General features: G+C 43.1%; 1 protein-coding gene across 1 annotated transcript in view; it reads left to right on the top strand.

Moving 5' to 3' along the window:
* Positions 1-16,806, top strand: part of LOC129824258 (apoptotic chromatin condensation inducer in the nucleus-like) — a 27,625-nt gene extending 10,819 nt beyond the window's left edge. The window contains exons 8-17 of the mRNA XM_055883766.1: positions 10,809-10,866; positions 13,262-13,307; positions 13,451-13,593; positions 13,756-13,896; positions 14,133-14,319; positions 14,461-14,714; positions 14,939-15,046; positions 15,159-15,453; positions 15,536-15,636; positions 15,794-16,806. Of these exons, the coding sequence (XP_055739741.1) occupies positions 10,809-10,866; positions 13,262-13,307; positions 13,451-13,593; positions 13,756-13,896; positions 14,133-14,319; positions 14,461-14,714; positions 14,939-15,046; positions 15,159-15,453; positions 15,536-15,636; positions 15,794-16,108 (1,648 nt within the window). The 3' untranslated portion in view covers positions 16,109-16,806. The remainder of the gene's footprint in view (positions 1-10,808; positions 10,867-13,261; positions 13,308-13,450; positions 13,594-13,755; positions 13,897-14,132; positions 14,320-14,460; positions 14,715-14,938; positions 15,047-15,158; positions 15,454-15,535; positions 15,637-15,793) is intronic.

Genomic DNA, 16,806 nt, shown 5'->3' with positions numbered 1-16,806 from the left:
TGGATTAAAAGGGGTATTCCAGGTGTACTGAAAGAGATCAAATATGCCAACAAAGGGTATCACATTGTAGAACAGATGTTCACAGGCAGAAAGTGTAATAATGTGCAGTGTAGCCCAAAGATATTGCTTTTGTTGTGTTGAACTTGACAGTAATAGGTGTGAGTGAGGGTGGATTATTACTTTTTTTTTTAACTCAGTGAATATTATTTTTACACACATGTAACCTTGTGCATTTGATTGGTGTCTACTATAGTGGCCACTATAATAGAGCAAAAATAGAATGCCTGTTTGTTTCATTCTACTTCAAGATGTTTTTTTCCCAAGTGCGATATTTAGTTGTGTGTGGTCACAAGCGTTCTATTATAAAGGCTGTCATGGCTAACTGCAATGTTAGTGTATTGTTTTTTCCCCCAAGACTTGGGTGTCATTTGCTGTAAAGTCTAGGCAACAAATACCATTAGATTGCTTTCTCTCTTTTTTTTGCTGTGAGTTAGGTTCAAATTAACCACTTTTTATTTTACACACAGACGCTGATAATGTAGATCATATTTTTGTCCCCATAGCAGGGATTTCTTTTACATGTTTCAGTGCAAAAAAAGTGACCTTTTTGGGCCCTCACCAGTTTGCATCCCTGCATTCAGAGACTTGGCCCGAAGCCACTCCTACTTTGTCTTGGCTGTGTGCTTAGGATCATTGTCCTGTTGGGAGGTGAACCTTTGCCCCAGTCTGAGTGCTCTGGGTGAGGTTTTCATCAAGGATCTCTCTGTACTTTTCTCTGTTTATCTTTGCCTCGATTTTGTCTAGTCTCCCAGTCCCACAGCATGATGATGCTGCCACCACCATGCTTTACTGTAGGGATTGTGCCAGGTTTCCTCCAGACGCGACTCTTGGCATTCAGACCAAAGAGTTCAATCTTGACCAGAGAATCTTGTTTCTCATGGTCTGAGAGTCTTTAGGTGCCTTTTGGCAAACTCCAAGCGGGCTGTCATGTGCCTTTTTACTGAGGAGTGGCTTCCATCTGTCCACTCTACAATAAAGGCCTGATTGGTGGAGTGCTGCAGAGATGGTTGTCCTTCTGGAAGGTTCTCCCATCTCCACAGAGGAACTCTAGAGCGCTTTAAAAATGATGGAGGCCACTGTGTTCTTGGGGACGTTCAATGCTGCAGAAATGTTTTGGTACCCATCAGCAGATCTGTGTCTTGACACAATCCTGTCTCGGAGCTCTACGGGGACAGTTCCTTCGACCTCATGGCTTGGTTTTTGCTCTGACATGCACTGTCAACTTTGGGACCTTATATAGACAGGTGTGTGCCTTTCCAAATCATGTCCAATCCATTTACTTTACAACAGGTGGACTCCAATCAAGTTGTAGAAACATCTCAAGGATTATCAATATGTTAGGTTTTGCCATGTTAGTTAGAACCTGACAGACAAATATAAAAGCTCAAACCAAGTTTATTCACCCAAAGGGTCGGACAGCTGAACAGAGGAAGACATGTTTCCCCCAGCGTGGGTGTGTGTGTACACACACACACACACACACACACACACACACACACACACACACAACCTTTCACAAGTTTAGGGTCACTTGGAAATGTCCTTGTTTTTGAGGGAAAAGCACGCAAAGAATGTCCTTTAAAATAGCATCAAATTGATCAGAAATAGTGTATAGACATTGTTAATGTTGTAAATGACTATTGTAGCTGATAACGGCAGGTTTTTCTTTTTAAATGTATGGAATATCTAGAGGCCCATTATCAGCAACCATCACTCCTGTGTTCCAATGGCACATTGTGTTAGCTAATCCAAGTTTATCATTTTAAAAGGCTAATTGATCATTAGAAAACCCTTTTGCTGTTATGTTAGCACAGCTGAAAACTGTTGTTCTGATTTAAAGAAGCAATTAAACTGGCCTTTAGACTAGTTGAGTATCAGCATTTGTGGGTTCGATTCTACAGGCTCAAAATGTCCAGACTTATGACTTTTTTCTGAAACTCGTCAGTCTATTCTTATGTAAGTCTGAATACCAACTTCTGAGAAGTGCGTAGGAAAGGTTTAATTTCCTAAATCGGAATTGGGCCCTTCTAGTGTATTATAGTGGTGCATGGGTCAGCTGTTTGTTCGCCCGCAATTGCTAGTAATCCATCCGCAACCACCTGATTATTTGTGATAAAGAGAAATTCTGAGGCCTGTACCCGACCTTTAACACGCTAACATAGAAAATGCGCTGTCCGCTACAGTCAGAGACAGCGTGTACATTTATTTTTTTACACGGGGTGCAGGATTTGTTTTGTCTGATTTAGATGTTTCTGATTATTTCTGACATTTTGGTAGGCTTTATTTATCAACTTGTCTATAATTAGATGCAGAGTATTTAGATTTAGAGTAAAAAAATAAACCCGTGCTCACCAGAATGTCATAAATCGATTGAAGCATTCTATCTACTTGATATTGGTAACGTTTTCTGTCATCTCTGCTTCTTTCACAGAGCAAAGACATTTAGGGAGCTTTTATGAGCTTTTATGATGCTGATAATGAGATGCCGTCTGTAGAGGTGCTAACCCTGCATTACCATTCTCTGAAGATGCTGTTCCCGATTATTTTTTTAAAATAATAATAATTGTTGCATACATTTGGTGTATCATTTTACTGAAAGAAATTGTTAATGCTGCATAAGTTAATATTAATGCTATGTGACCGGTTATAGACCTACAGTCAGTGTCCAGATTTCAGTTTCCATTTAACCCGTATGAACATTAGGCTACAGTTCCCTTTATGTGCCATAGGCCTATTTGAAGTTCCTGTCTTTTAACTGTCGAATTTGTATAGGTTCTCACAATCATCACACATAACATAGCCGGCACTGCTATAATTCTCTTTTTACCACTTCACAACGTTTTTCCCAAACATTACTTTTCTGGCCCTCCCTTTATCTTTATCTTCAACTCTCCATTTCGCAGCTTTACTGTTATTGAATTAAACTCCTGACGTTGTCATTTTTGCCCTTGTGGATCAACGTAAAAGTTTTCTGCTCTTTCCCAAAAGCATTTGACGATTGGCGTGTAGGCTATTTGGCTTGTGTAGAGTCATAGCCCAAAAGCTTAGTCGTACACACTAATGCCAGTGCGTAAGCCATAAGTTATGGATTTCTTTAAGGCAGGGGTGTCAAACTCATTCCACGGAGGGCCTAGTGTCTGCAGGTTTTTGGTTTTTCCTTTCAATAAAGCCCTAGACAACCAGGTGTGGGGAGTTCCTAACTAATTAGTGATGTTAATTCATCAATCAAGTATAAGGGAGGAGCGAAAACCCGCAGACACTCGCCCCCCGTGGAATGAGTTTGACACCTGTGCTTTAAGGTATTGAATTCTCTTTATTCAACCTGCCCGCCATCCACCCGCCCTTCATCCACACAGTATTTTATTACCCTAAACCCGCCCGCCCCACGGGGGACTGCAAGTTATGAGTCAACCCGCACATCACTAGTGTATTAAAATAGTCAAATGTTTGGAATTTGGTCCCATGTTCCTTGACTAGGTCAAGTTTGTTTTGATTGTGTTTCAGATTATATTGTTCCCAATAGGAACTGAATAGTGAGTGATGTATTGTCATTTTAGTCACTTTTATTGTACGTAACAATATAACATATTTCTGAATACTTCTGTATTAATGTGTATGCTACCATGATTATAGATAATCATGAATGAATCGTGAATAATGATGAGTAGGAAGGTGTACAGAGGCACAAATTATACCCCCCCAAAATGCTATACTCCCCTGTTATTGGTAATGATGAGAGATTATCATGTTTTGTTGTAGTCTGTAACCTTCCCAATCATCATCATCATCATCATCATTCATTGGTTTTCTTAATCATGGAATTATCAGGAGGAATTTAGAAGTATTCAGAAACGTCTCATCTACTCAAATCATTCACCATTCAGTTCCTATTGGAAAAACATAACCAAAACAAACTGCAAATGCATCCAATGAGTTTGATGTCACAAGCTTGATGTAGTCATTGTGTGCTAGGAATATGGAACCAAATACTAAATCTTTGACTTTTTTAATATACTATAAATTAATTGCTTAATATTTCTTTAATTGGGTTACTAGATTTATTTTTTGCGGTAAAACAGATGTAGGAAAATCCCTCAAATAAAAGTTGCCATTCTGTACTGTCGCCTCATATAAAACATTTGATCTCAAATCCAAAATGCTGGCGTATGTAGACAAATTATTATTTTATGCTTCACTGTCCAAATTCATGTGGAAGGGGAGTGCATTGTGAATCCCAAACCAGCCCCCAAACCAGCCCCTAGCCCCTACCAACTCGCTCAGAGGCCCTCAGTTGTTATGTGTTGCTGATGAAACTGAGGGTGACTTTAAGAGTGGCAAGGGGATCAAATAAACCCATCAACTTCGGGACACACTTGTGACTTGAATGATGTAAATCATGTTAAACATTTAAATAATAAAACGAGCACGAAATTAAATTGAGAATTTCCCCTGTCGTTTTACAAGGTAATAACTTCAGTAACACTTAAACATTTAATTTGTGAGGTATTTCATGTTACATGTGTCAAGCATTGAAATCAGAAACAAACAAATACAGGTGGCTAATTTAGCACGCCTCCAATCTTTTCGGTGACATTGCGCAAAGTCAAAAATTAGGCTGTGCGTTATGCAGGGTTTGAAACTGTGAACACTTGCATTTGCGACCCTTTGACTTGACACTGCGACACCTATTTTTAGTTAGTCGCTAGGGTGCCAGTGGAAAAAAAATGTAGCTGGTCACGTTCGTTTTGGTTAACAATTGGCTTTTTTAATCACGATTTATTCAAACAACAATGGGTATGCAAACCAAGTATTCAAAAAGTTTGTTTCGAAGTCTTGGTTTAATCTTTGCAATTCAGCAAACATGGACTGTTTGAATTAGCATTTCTCAAGGCTTTTCCAAAAAACCTTCCCAATTAAATGTTGACTGCAAAGAAAGCCAACCTGGCAGAATGATATCATACTGATTTGTATCAATTGCGGGGCGTTTGTTTTGCAAACTCTGCTATCACATGTAGCCTACATTGTACGGTACAAAAACACAGATAGCCAATCACAACGCTGTTAGCCAACACTCTTGCTAGGCGCAATTGAATTATAGGGCAACCACACCCTCCAATAATTTTGGGGGGTTGTTCCCAGACATCCAAAGTAGTCTCCTGGTATGGTTTAAGCATTTTTGTGGACTTAGAACATTTTTATATTTGTAGATTTTCTATAAAAATCGGGAACAGGGAAAAACTAAAGAAAACAGTATTTACTCAAATATAAAACTATGTATAGCCTTACAACTGTAGATTGAATGTTCAAATTTGCTAACAATAACGGCCTTTAAGATTGTGCAAGACTTTTATTTTTGCCCTCCAAACAATCAATTTAAACATTTTAATTGTTTTATTGTTGCTTAAGCCGCAAATTATAAAACGGCAAGAAAATAACAATAAACCGTTACACCATGGCCTGCTTGACCCCCTTGTAAATGGGTTGTCCTCAAGAATGCCAGGTTAATACAATTCCTGTCAGGCATTTAATGCGACTGCCTGGAAGCCAATTTGCCTGGAAGCCTCATCCAGAGGAGATGAGGGTCCTTTTTTCCTCAGTATCATTTTTCATTATATTCAATATGGCTGTGCTGCGTGTATGTTTTGGTTGTAACCGATAACAATGCACTGCTTTGGCCAACAGCAATGTATCGCAAAGCTTGTATCATTTAATCTGACCGAGATATTTGTCTACCAGGTTCGGTAAAAATGCTGTCCGAGGGGATTAAAAGCCGGTGAGCGTGAGGTAGGAAGAGATAAGACTGGTCGTCGTGGCGCTGGGATTTTTATATCAACAGACCGTTTGCGTTGTTGCATTGTAGCGACGTTTCACGTCCATGTCTTTTTTAGAACGCATTGCAATTTTCTAGCGATAAATGTTGCGCTCTTACATTTTAATGACGTAGCAGAGTTGTCCCGGTGAAGTATTAGTGTGTGTGTATAATGTGGACGGGAGGTGTATGGGGGACATTCGGTCACCGCTCTCATTGTACTGTGCCGCTCCTTGACAGAATGAATCAACCAAGTGAAAGGGGATTGCACTTGAGTAGTATATTCCCGAAATACCCTGCTTTTCTTTTCCATTCATACAACAAAAAAGTGACCCCAGAATCTGCATGAATTGGAAATAGATAATGCACGAATGGCAATCGCAAGCATACAGGTGTTGGCTATTTTGAAAGCCTACCTCTCATTTCATATCAAATTCTTTTTTTAACATGCTAATAATCATGATTACATTCTAATAGAATAAGTTCTGGGATTTGATTTAGCACAAAACATAGGTCTAATATTTTATCTTTGAGTTTTGTTGTCATGGAAATTAATGCTCAAAAAGCAAATGTGCAGATAAGGGATTCATGCCTTATTTTTGTCATATGTATAAGTTGCTGCTAATGTTACACCTCTATTCTCTTCTCTGCTACACCAATCTGTATGGATCACCCTGTTAGGCAGGCCCTTATGTATGAACAGGACACTATCATATTGCTTGTATATCCTATTCCAATAGGGCCCGATTCAGACATTTTACACATTTTGATAATAAATGCCCACAACTGTAGAAATCCACTTTTTCGAGCTGCAAGACAATGGCCAGAGCTTACCCATGATGTTGCACAAAGGTTTTATGTCAATAAATCATAGTTTTAGTTAAAGTATGATATATTTGGGCTTGAATTGACATCCGAACTGCCTACTTTGTGCAAATGTGTGTGACTGGTGTCTTTTCCTATGATATGACATGAAACAATGTCAGCCTACGTTTAGTTTCAGAGCTGGGTTTTATTTTAATGTTACCACCCACCAGCATGGCATTCTTTAGCAGAAACTGTTGCGAAGTTATTTTTGCGACTGCGATGAGCCAAACAGCCTTGTAGCCACTTGGCTGCCCGAGCAATGGAGCAAATTAAACATTACACCAATCAAAGCAGTGGAGCTTTAGCGGTCAAAACCATTCGTCTTGGGATGCCGGGGAGAACTTTTTTTCTTCTTAATGCGGTCATATTACGCAATAATATTTATAAAATGGTCAGATATACACTACATGGCTAAATGTATGTGGACACCCCATAAAATTAGTGGATTTGGTTATTTCAGCCACACACGTTGCTGACAGGTGTATAATATCGAGCACACAGCTATGCAATCTCCATAGACTAACATTGGCTGTAGAATGGCCCGTACTGAAGAACTCAGTGACTGAATATTTTTCCAAAGGCACTGTATAGGGGATGTTGTTCCCAGTATGACTATTAAAACATACCCATACCAAAAACTGTGGATAGATGGCAGTATTCGCGCGAACCACCGCTTTTATCCATAGCAAGGTGACTGGGAATATGGTTGAATACAAACAGTGCATTTATGCCCTCCGTCAGGGAATCAAACAGGCAAAACGTCACTACAGAGACAAAGTTGAGTTGCAATTCAACGGCTTATGCACGAGACGTGTGTGGCAGGGACTCCAGACAATCACAACTTACAAAGCAAAACCAGCTACGTCGCCGATGTTTTGCTCCCAGACAAGCTTAACACCTTCACCCGCTTTGAGGATAACACAGTGCCACTGTTGTGGGCAGCTCCCCCGAGGACTGTGGGCTATCGTTCTCCTTGGCTGACGTGAGTAAGACATTTAAGCGAGTTGACCCTCGCAAGGCTTCTGGCCCAGACGGCCTCCCTAGCCGCGTCCTCGTAGTATGCGCAGACCAATGGGCTGGAGTGTTTACGGACATATTCAATCTCTCCCTATACCTTACTTCAAGATGTCCACCATTGTTCCTGTACCCAAGAAAGCAAAGGTAACTGATCTATAAATGACTATCGCGCCATAGCACTCTCTTCTGTCATCATGATGTGCTTTGAGAGGCTAATTTAAGGATAATTTCACCTCCAACTTACCTGACACCCTAGACCCACTTCAATTTGCATATAGATCCACAGATGATGCAATCACCATCGCACTGCACACTGTCCTATCCCATCTGGATGAGGCATGCCTGTGGAAGAATGCTGTTCATTGACAATAGCTCAGCCTTCAACACCATAGTACCCTCCAAGCTCATCTTTAAGCTTGGGGCCCTGGGTCTTAACCCTGCCCTGTGCTGCTGGATCCAGGACTTCCTGACAGGCTGCTGGTCCTAGGACACTCACGCCTCCAACTCAGTCATGAAGTTTGCAGACGACACAATAGTAATCCTGATTACCAACAATGACGAGACAGCCTACAGGGAGGAGGTGAGGGCCCTGGCGGAGTGGTGCCAGGAAAATAACCTCTTCCTCGACATAAAAAAAAATGGAGATTGTGGACGTCAGGAGACAGCTAAGGGAGCACGTCCACATCGATGGGGCCGCAGTGGAGAAGGTGAAAAGCTTCAAGTTTCTTGGCGTACACATCGCTGACAATCTGAAATGGTCCACCCACACATTGTGGTGAGGAGGCTGAAGAAATTCAGCTTGGCCCATAAGACCCTCACAAACTTTACACTATTGAGAGCATCAGATATTCAGATACACCATTGAGAGCATCCTGTTGGACTGCGTAACAGCCTGCTACAGCAACTGCACCGCCTGCAACCGCAGGGCTCTCCAGAGGGTGGTGAGGTCTGCCCAACGCATTACCGGGTGCACACTGCTTGACCTCCAGGACACTTACAACACCCGATGTCACAGGAAGGCCAAAAATATCAAGTACATCAACCACCCGTGCCGTGGCCTGTTCACGTAGCTATCATCCAGAAGGCGAGGTCAGTACAGGTGCATCAATGCTGGGACCGAGAGACTAAAAAACAGCTTCTTTCTGAAGACCATCAGACTGTTAAATAGGCATCACTAGCCAGCCTCCACCCAGTACCCTGCCCTGAATGTAGTCACTATCACTAGCTGGCTACCACCTGGTTACTTGACCCTGTGACTTAGAGGCTGCTGCCCGATGTAGATAGACATGGAATCACTGGTCACTTTATTAATGGAACCTAATAATGGAACACTGGTCACTTTAATAATGTTTTCATACTGTTTTACTCATTTCATTGTATATGCTGTGTTCTAGTCAATGCCATTATATGCAACTATTGCTGTGTATACAGTACCAGTCAAAAGGGTTTTCTTTATTTGTACTATTTTCTACATTGTAGAATAATAGTGATGACATCAAACCTATGAAATAACATGTATATGAAATCATCAAAAAAGTGTTAAACAAAGCAAAGTATATTTGAGATTCTTCAAAATAGCCACCATTTGCCTTGATGACAGCTTTGTACACTTGGCATTCCCTCAACCAGCTTCATGAGGAATGCTTTTCCAACAGTCTTGAATGAGTTCCCACACATGCTGAGCACTTGTTGGCTGCTTTTCCTTCACTCTGAGATCCAACTCATCCAAAACCATCTCAATTGGGTTGAGGTCGGGTGATTGTGGAGGCCAGGTCATCTGATGCAGCACTCCATCACTCTCCTTCATGGTCAAATAGCCCTTACACAGCCTGGAGGTGTGTTGGGTCATCATCCATTCACCTTCTCTGCTTCTCACAAAGACACGGTGGTTGGAACCAAAAATCTCACATTTGGATTTTCACCGGTCTAATGTCCATTGCTCATGCTTCTTGGCCCAAGCAAGTCTCTATTTCTTATTGGTGTCCTTTAGTAGTGGTTTCTTTGCAGCAATTTGACCATGAAGGGCTGATTCAGTCTCCTCTGAATAGTTGTTGAGATGTCTTGCTTGAACTCTGAAGCATTTGTTTGGGCTGCAATCTGAGGCACCGTTAACTCTAATGATCTTATCCTCTGCAGTAGAGGTTACTCTGGGTCTTCCTTTCCTGTGGTGGTCCTCACGAGAGTCAGTTTCATCATAGCGCTTGATGGTTTTTGCGACTGCACTTGAAGAAACTTTGAAAGTTCTTGACATTTTCTGTATTGATGTCTCAAAGTAATGATGGACGGTCGTTTCTCTCTGCTTAATTGAGCTGTTCTTGCCATAATATGGACTTGGTCTTTTACCAAATAGGGCTATCTTCTGTATACCACCCCTACTGTCACAGCACAACTGATTTGCTCAAAAGCATAAAGAAGGAAAGAAATTCCACAAATGAAATTTTAACAAGGCACACCTTTAATTGAAATGCATTCCAGGTGACTATCATGATGCTGGTTGAGAGAATGTCAAGAGTGTGTAAAGCTGTCAAGGCAAAGGGTGGCTGTTTGAAGAATCTCAATTATATGATGATTTGGTAAACACTTTTTTTGGTTACTACATGATTCTGTGTGTGTTATTTCATTGTATTGATGTCTTCACTGTTATTCTATAATGTAGAAAATAGTACAAATAAAGAAACCCTTGAATGAGCAGGTGTGTCCAAACTTTTGACTGGTACTGTAAGTCGAGGTCAGGATACGTCTTATCTGTAGACACCTCTATTTCTTTGATCTCCACCCCAAACTTGTATCTTGTTGTTACCTGCTTTTCCTTATGCTTAAGTTCAAGGTCAACATGCTAGAGAGAAGTCCATGAACAGGGAATAAAGTTACATTTACGGCCGCATGTAACTAGGGTCTGAAATCCCTCTTTGTTGCATGTTTTTGGACCCCATTGTTCTGAATACCTTTTTGCAACTAACTGGAACCACACTTTACCCCCTCTTTATCCTCCTGTCTCTTCATCCTTCTATCTCTCCATCACTCCTCTTCTTTATTTCTTTCATTGTCTCCATAGGGAGGTGAAGGAGGCTGCCATGGCTGAGCCTGAGCGGGCTCCTGAGAGCAGTGAGGAGGTAAGGCCACGGAGGAACACTGGGACATCCTCGCTATACCATGGCTCTCTAAAGAGGGCTGTGCTCCGGGCTTGGACTGTCACTGGCCAACCTGTGAGGAGACCTCCCTCCAGTTGTCAGCCATCAAACCTAACCACTTTAGTTAGGAATTAGAAATTGGGTGTTTGTTTTTGGTCATAGTTTTTAGGTTGTAATATTGGGCACATCTGTGCTCCATCTTCTCCCGTTAAATGATGTGTCTTGTTTCAATTTTGCTTTATACCCCATATCATTATAGACAATTAAGTGCTTTTAGGTCCTGAAAATGTGATAGTGATAAGAAATAAGAAGCACATTTCAAACATTTCTAAGTAAAAAGTAACAATCTGTTATTTGTAATATTTACTTACTGGTTTGGTTAACCTGACCCTTTTTTAAAAGAGGTTTGATGAGCTAGTAAAAAAACAATTGTAGCTGTGTTTTTGACCCTTTGCTGATGTTGTCTCAGACAGAAGCAGCAGGGGAGATGCTCTTACTGTGGCTGATGTTTAAAACCCCATTGATTGCTTTGTTATAAAGGTGCTCATGCCTCTTCCATTGCCCCTAATGGTACCTGCATACTACTTCTGCCACTACTACTGCTGCACCTGTTCCAATGTCCCCAAGAGCCCTGGGTATCCCACACATAGGCCCCTGATTCTGCACTGCAGTGGGACAACTGTGGCAACAAAGGCCATGTTGCCACGGAGATGGCACTTGATTGGACTAATGGGCTGAGGGTTTAGGATGACTGATCTCGTCTCTAACGCCAGCGACTGGCTCAACTGGCTCATACACCACCTGAATGGCCACATACAACCTCACTTCACAATGGGTCTGAGGGGAGATGAGGCCGACACTCAATAAGACTGTTTCAAATCCTTCGATGACATGCCTGTGGATGGCTTCCAACGGGGTTGCTGCAGTACATTTGTCTTCTCACCACCTACAGATGAATGTGCTGCTCAATGGACTTGCGTAGACCGTTTTAACTGATCAATCTTTTTTTCTGGACTAAATGGTTTCTCTGAGAAAGGACATTTTGGGTGTTCTCCACCTATTCAGAATAAGATCCAAATAAACCTGATGAGTCATGAGGACATCTTGGGTCTTTTCTTCGTGGCTGTTTTTCAAAGTCATGATCTCGGACATTTGATAACTTTCTCAATGGTCTTCAGCATTTCTTTGGACTCACTACCAAACATCTGATTGTTGGCTGGAAAAGGTACTTGCCAATTGGGTCCCTTTTTGTGCTACTACTTAGCACCCAACAGACTGTCTGCTGAACTATGCCCCTTGCTAGTTTTTGGAGTTACTCTTGTTCAACATTGACTATCCCATCTCCATTAAACCTCAGCCGGGCAGTATCATAACAAAAGCATGACAAAGATCTGAAAGACTGATGCTTAAGCGCTAAGGACTTGACCCCAAAATGTTTCCAAAAGCCACTCAAGTCCCACCCCCACTGATCTACAGAGCCCATCCTGCCAACCAGCTGTCAGATTTCCACCCAAACTTCACAACCACCTTTGATTGGACCCTTGTTGCCTAGATACAGTACATGCAGTCGAGATTGGGCCATATCCAACCCAGTAAGGATCAGGTGTCAGTGGTACCAGGGAATAAGTAGTAATTTTCTCAATGTTATTTTCTACAAAGAAATACACAATATTTAGAAAATGTATAGTTTCAGTCGACTCCCTCCTTTTAGCCTAAAATGGGGGAATTGACTCTGACATAGATGTCAAATGATTTAATTTACATATTTATGCCTACTGACATTTTTGAATGAAAGTTGTTGTAAACTACCCAATATTATAGTCTTGCTTTATGGCCCAGTAATCCTGGCAGCCACGTAGTTTACCAGCTACACCATTAAGATGTGCTGTTATGAAAGTGAAATGAAATGTGAGCTATTTAATTCTAAGGAATTTAAACTGCAGTATTACCATCAGGCTACTATCTGTCTTTCTGTATGTGTGATAGAGACTGTGGCTCCATCCCTGAACATCTTTCTACACCAAACAAACTGACATTTGGGCCCCCAGTCATTAATATTACAACATATCTTAAAGCCATGCACACTGTTTTGAGACCAAGCGAAGATGTTATCCACTGTCTGCTCACTGCAGTGTGCTATTGAGAGCCATATATTGAGATTCAATATTACTGGTGCTATTCATTGTTTGACTAATATGTTGAGATGGAAAGTGACCTAGACTGGAGTAGCAGTCTCTCTCACCTAGTTTCTCTTCCCTTGTTCACCCACACTTTCTCTCTTGTCCTGTCTTCCCTTCAGTCTGTTTATGCACCTCTCCATCTCTGCCTCTCACCTTTCCCCTGTACTTTGGGGTGTGTTTATTTATTTTTGTTTCAGAGTCTGACGCCAAAGGCATTCACAGCCCGTAGGATCTCCCTTAGCAGTGAGTATACTTTGTTTTCTTCGGCTCAGTCGGTAGATGTCGTTTTTAGTTGAGTTGGCCTGTGCGTGTGGGTGAGAGACAATTATAGATGAGGTGCTTGCGTTCGCGTTTGGCCAGTAGTGCAATCATCCTTTGTATTCCAGGCAGCAAGGCCTCTCCAGGTGTCGTCAGTGCAGAGGGCGAGGCAGAGTCTGGGGCTGGGCCCGGGAGGAAGAGGAGGTGGGGTTCCAGCACTGCAGTCACAGCCAGGAAACTATCCATCAGCATCACCACAGACTCTCTGAAGGTACAGTATCATCGTCACTACACTGCAATATATACTGTTGTACATATTACAAACCATCTATCCAAACACAGCATGATAATGAATACTGACAAACTTTTTACTATCTGTTGAGTCTTGAAGCTTCTCACCTCCCATCTGTAATATATTGATTGCGCTGTCCAGTCTCTGATCCCAGACATCAGGCTGAGTCCAGGACAGGAGGCGGTGGTGGATCTGCACCCAGAGGAAACTCACCTCTCTGGGGGAGAGGAGGACAGGGAGCAGGGCGAGCAAGACTTCAAGATCAGACGCACTGTCACACAGGTCAGGGTTCTACTTCGCCTGTTCTGTGGACTGTATATTTCTTGATTCAAGAAGTAATAATGTATTACTGGAAATTGTTTTTGCGGCAATCATTTATATAGGTGCTTCAAAGTAAGATTTACTAAAACGTTAACATTCATAATTGACCCAAACGTATTACATTGTGAATGTCTTATGAATGGCACATCTGTGTGCCGCCTCCTCTACCCCACCCACTTCCAATGTGCTGTATGTAGGTGGTCCTGTCCGAGACCCAGGAGAATGGACCGATGGAGTCCAAGAGGAGTGAAAACATGGAAGACAGAGAGGATGGAGTGGAGGTTAAAAGCGACAGAGAGGAGAAGATGGACGACTCATTCCAGAGAGACTCCATAGAGACACGATCCCCCTCTCCCCCCATCCATGACATGGAGATGAACACAGGTGATAGATGGATCCAAATTTAAAGATCAACTTAATTATCTTATCAGATTTCTCAAAACCTCTAACCCTGGGCTAGATTCTAGCCTTTTGATATGTTGTGAGTTATCAGGTTGATGTATCTCTCTGGTCTCATCTGTTCAGTGACCCCAAGTGACACCCTGATCCGTCGCTCCATCAGCCAGCAGAAGTCTGGCGTGTCCATCACCATAGACGACCCTGTCCGCACAGCCAAGCAGCCCTCTCCTCCACGAGGCAAAGTGTCCAACATCGTCCACCTGTCCAACCTGGTTCGGCCGTTCACCCTGGGTCAGCTGAAGGAGCTGCTCAGCAGGACTGGCACCGTGCAGGAGGACGGCTTCTGGATCGACAAGATCAAATCTCACTGCTACGTCACCGTACGTCTCTGTCTGCGTCTCAACTGACATCCTATTCCCCATATAGTCCACTACTTTTAACCAGCCATAGGAGGCTCTGGTCAAAGCTGGTGCACTTGACTATAGGGTGTCATCTTAGATGCAGCTCAGAACTCCTCCTACATCTTCCTATTTTCTGTGTCTTATCGAAGGCAAGCCTCAATGTTCCTAATGGATGTCCGTTCTTGCTCTCCCTTTTCTTTCAGTACTCCAGTGCAGAGGAGGCAGTGGCCACTCGTGCAGCACTACATGGGGTGAAATGGCCTCAGAGCAACCCCAAGTTCCTCAGTGTGGACTTCAGTCAGCAAGAGGAGGTGAGACTAACTTGTCCCTTGTAGTTCTGCCCTACGTGATGATGCATATCATTTCCCAGTGCTTATGATGTTCCTTATGGTAACCTTCCCCCTCGTGTGTGTGTGTTTGTAGCTTGACTTCCACAGAGGCTTGCCACCCCCTGGGGGGGCTGGAGAGGAGGAGCGGGGGGCTTCGTCGGTGCCTGGCCGAGGTCGGGGGGCGGCCCTGCCCCCTCTCCTGCCAGAGCGTGACCAGTGGGCGGAGCGAGAGCGTGAAATGGAGCGCAGGGAGAGGACCCGGGCGGAGAGGGAGTGGGACAGGGACAAGGTCCGGGACTTTGGTCCCGGAAAACCTGGAGAGGAGGCGGGCCCCAGACGATCGCGCTCCAGAGAGAGGAAGCGCAAGGAGAGGAAGACGGACAAGAAAGGTGAAGAGTGGTGATGGTGGTTTTGAGCTGTGCCCTGTCGGGTCAACTGTACGTTTACGCTTTCTGTTTGTGCTGTCTCCAGAGAAAGCTGCAGAGGAAGCCCCCGCCAAACTGCTGGATGACCTGTTCAATAAAACCAAAGCAGCCCCTTGTATATACTGGCTCCCCCTCACAGAAGAGCAGGTCAGATATATACACAAAACTCAACGATCTGAAAAAGATTTCTTATTGATGATATGGGGTCCACATATCCTTCCTTACATTTTGTTGAAAGTGTTGATTTTAAATTGTTCACAATCCACTCTTAACATCCTCCCATGTTCTGTCTCTTTGTGGTCAGTTTACACAGAGGGAAGTAGCTCGACAAGAGAGGAGGAAGGAGCGAGAGAAGAGGAGGAAGGAGCAGCAAGAGGAGGAGGAGAAGAAAAGGGAGGAAGAGCGCAAAGATAAAATAAAAGCAGGGAGTAGCGTATCGGGCGAAAGAGGCGAGGGAGACAGAGAGCGAGACAGGGAGAGGGGCAAAGACAGGGACCGAGACAGAGAGGGTGACAAACGCAGAGAAAGTAGCCACCGCAGACCAGGGGGCAACAGTGCAGGGGTGGGCAGACGCTCTCGCAGCCGCAGTGATCCTCCACCTCGTGACAGACGACGCTAGAGGGAATTGTTGTGGCTGGAACTGTCTTAAAATAACCCCCCATTCCCAATCACTACATGTACTTTGTTAGAACTAAGACCCTACAGAGGACCAACACACACACACTGACACACATACAGACATATATATATATACACACACACACACATATATATATATATACACACACACACACACACACACACACACACACACACACACACACACACACACACACACACACACACACACACACACACACACACAGGGACCATGGTTTGAGCAGTGTTTCCCCCAGACTGCAGTCTGTCTTGCTTCAGTCTGAAAGTTTAGATTTTATATGTGTTCATTTTGCCTAAATATATTCTTATTAGTTTTTAAAATATTCTTGGCAGATTGGCAACCAACCCTTTTCCCCTTATTTCCCTCCCATGCATATCTGAAGAGTACGTGCTCTATGTAGAGTTCTATGCATACACCCACAGCGGTTTGTCTCCTTACCCTGTGTTGTGTATTCCACAACTGGTTTCTGTGGGGTGCTTTGTCATGGCTGCGTCCTGTCCCAGTCAGTCTGCCGTCCTCCACTTTGATGGAGGACTGACGGTGTTGCGCAAAGTTCTGTCTTTGTATAGTTTGAAAGATGAGACTATATTCTCTGCAAGAGGTTATAATCTTCTATACGCTTCTTTCTGTCCATCCTTTGCCCCCCCCCCCCCCCC

This window comes from Salvelinus fontinalis, chromosome 26 (assembly GCF_029448725.1).
Source record: "Salvelinus fontinalis isolate EN_2023a chromosome 26, ASM2944872v1, whole genome shotgun sequence".
In the NCBI taxonomy this organism is placed as follows: Eukaryota; Metazoa; Chordata; class Actinopteri; order Salmoniformes; family Salmonidae; genus Salvelinus; species Salvelinus fontinalis.
Note: the sequence above shows the minus strand (reverse complement) of the source record. Positions and strands in the feature narration are given on the sequence as shown.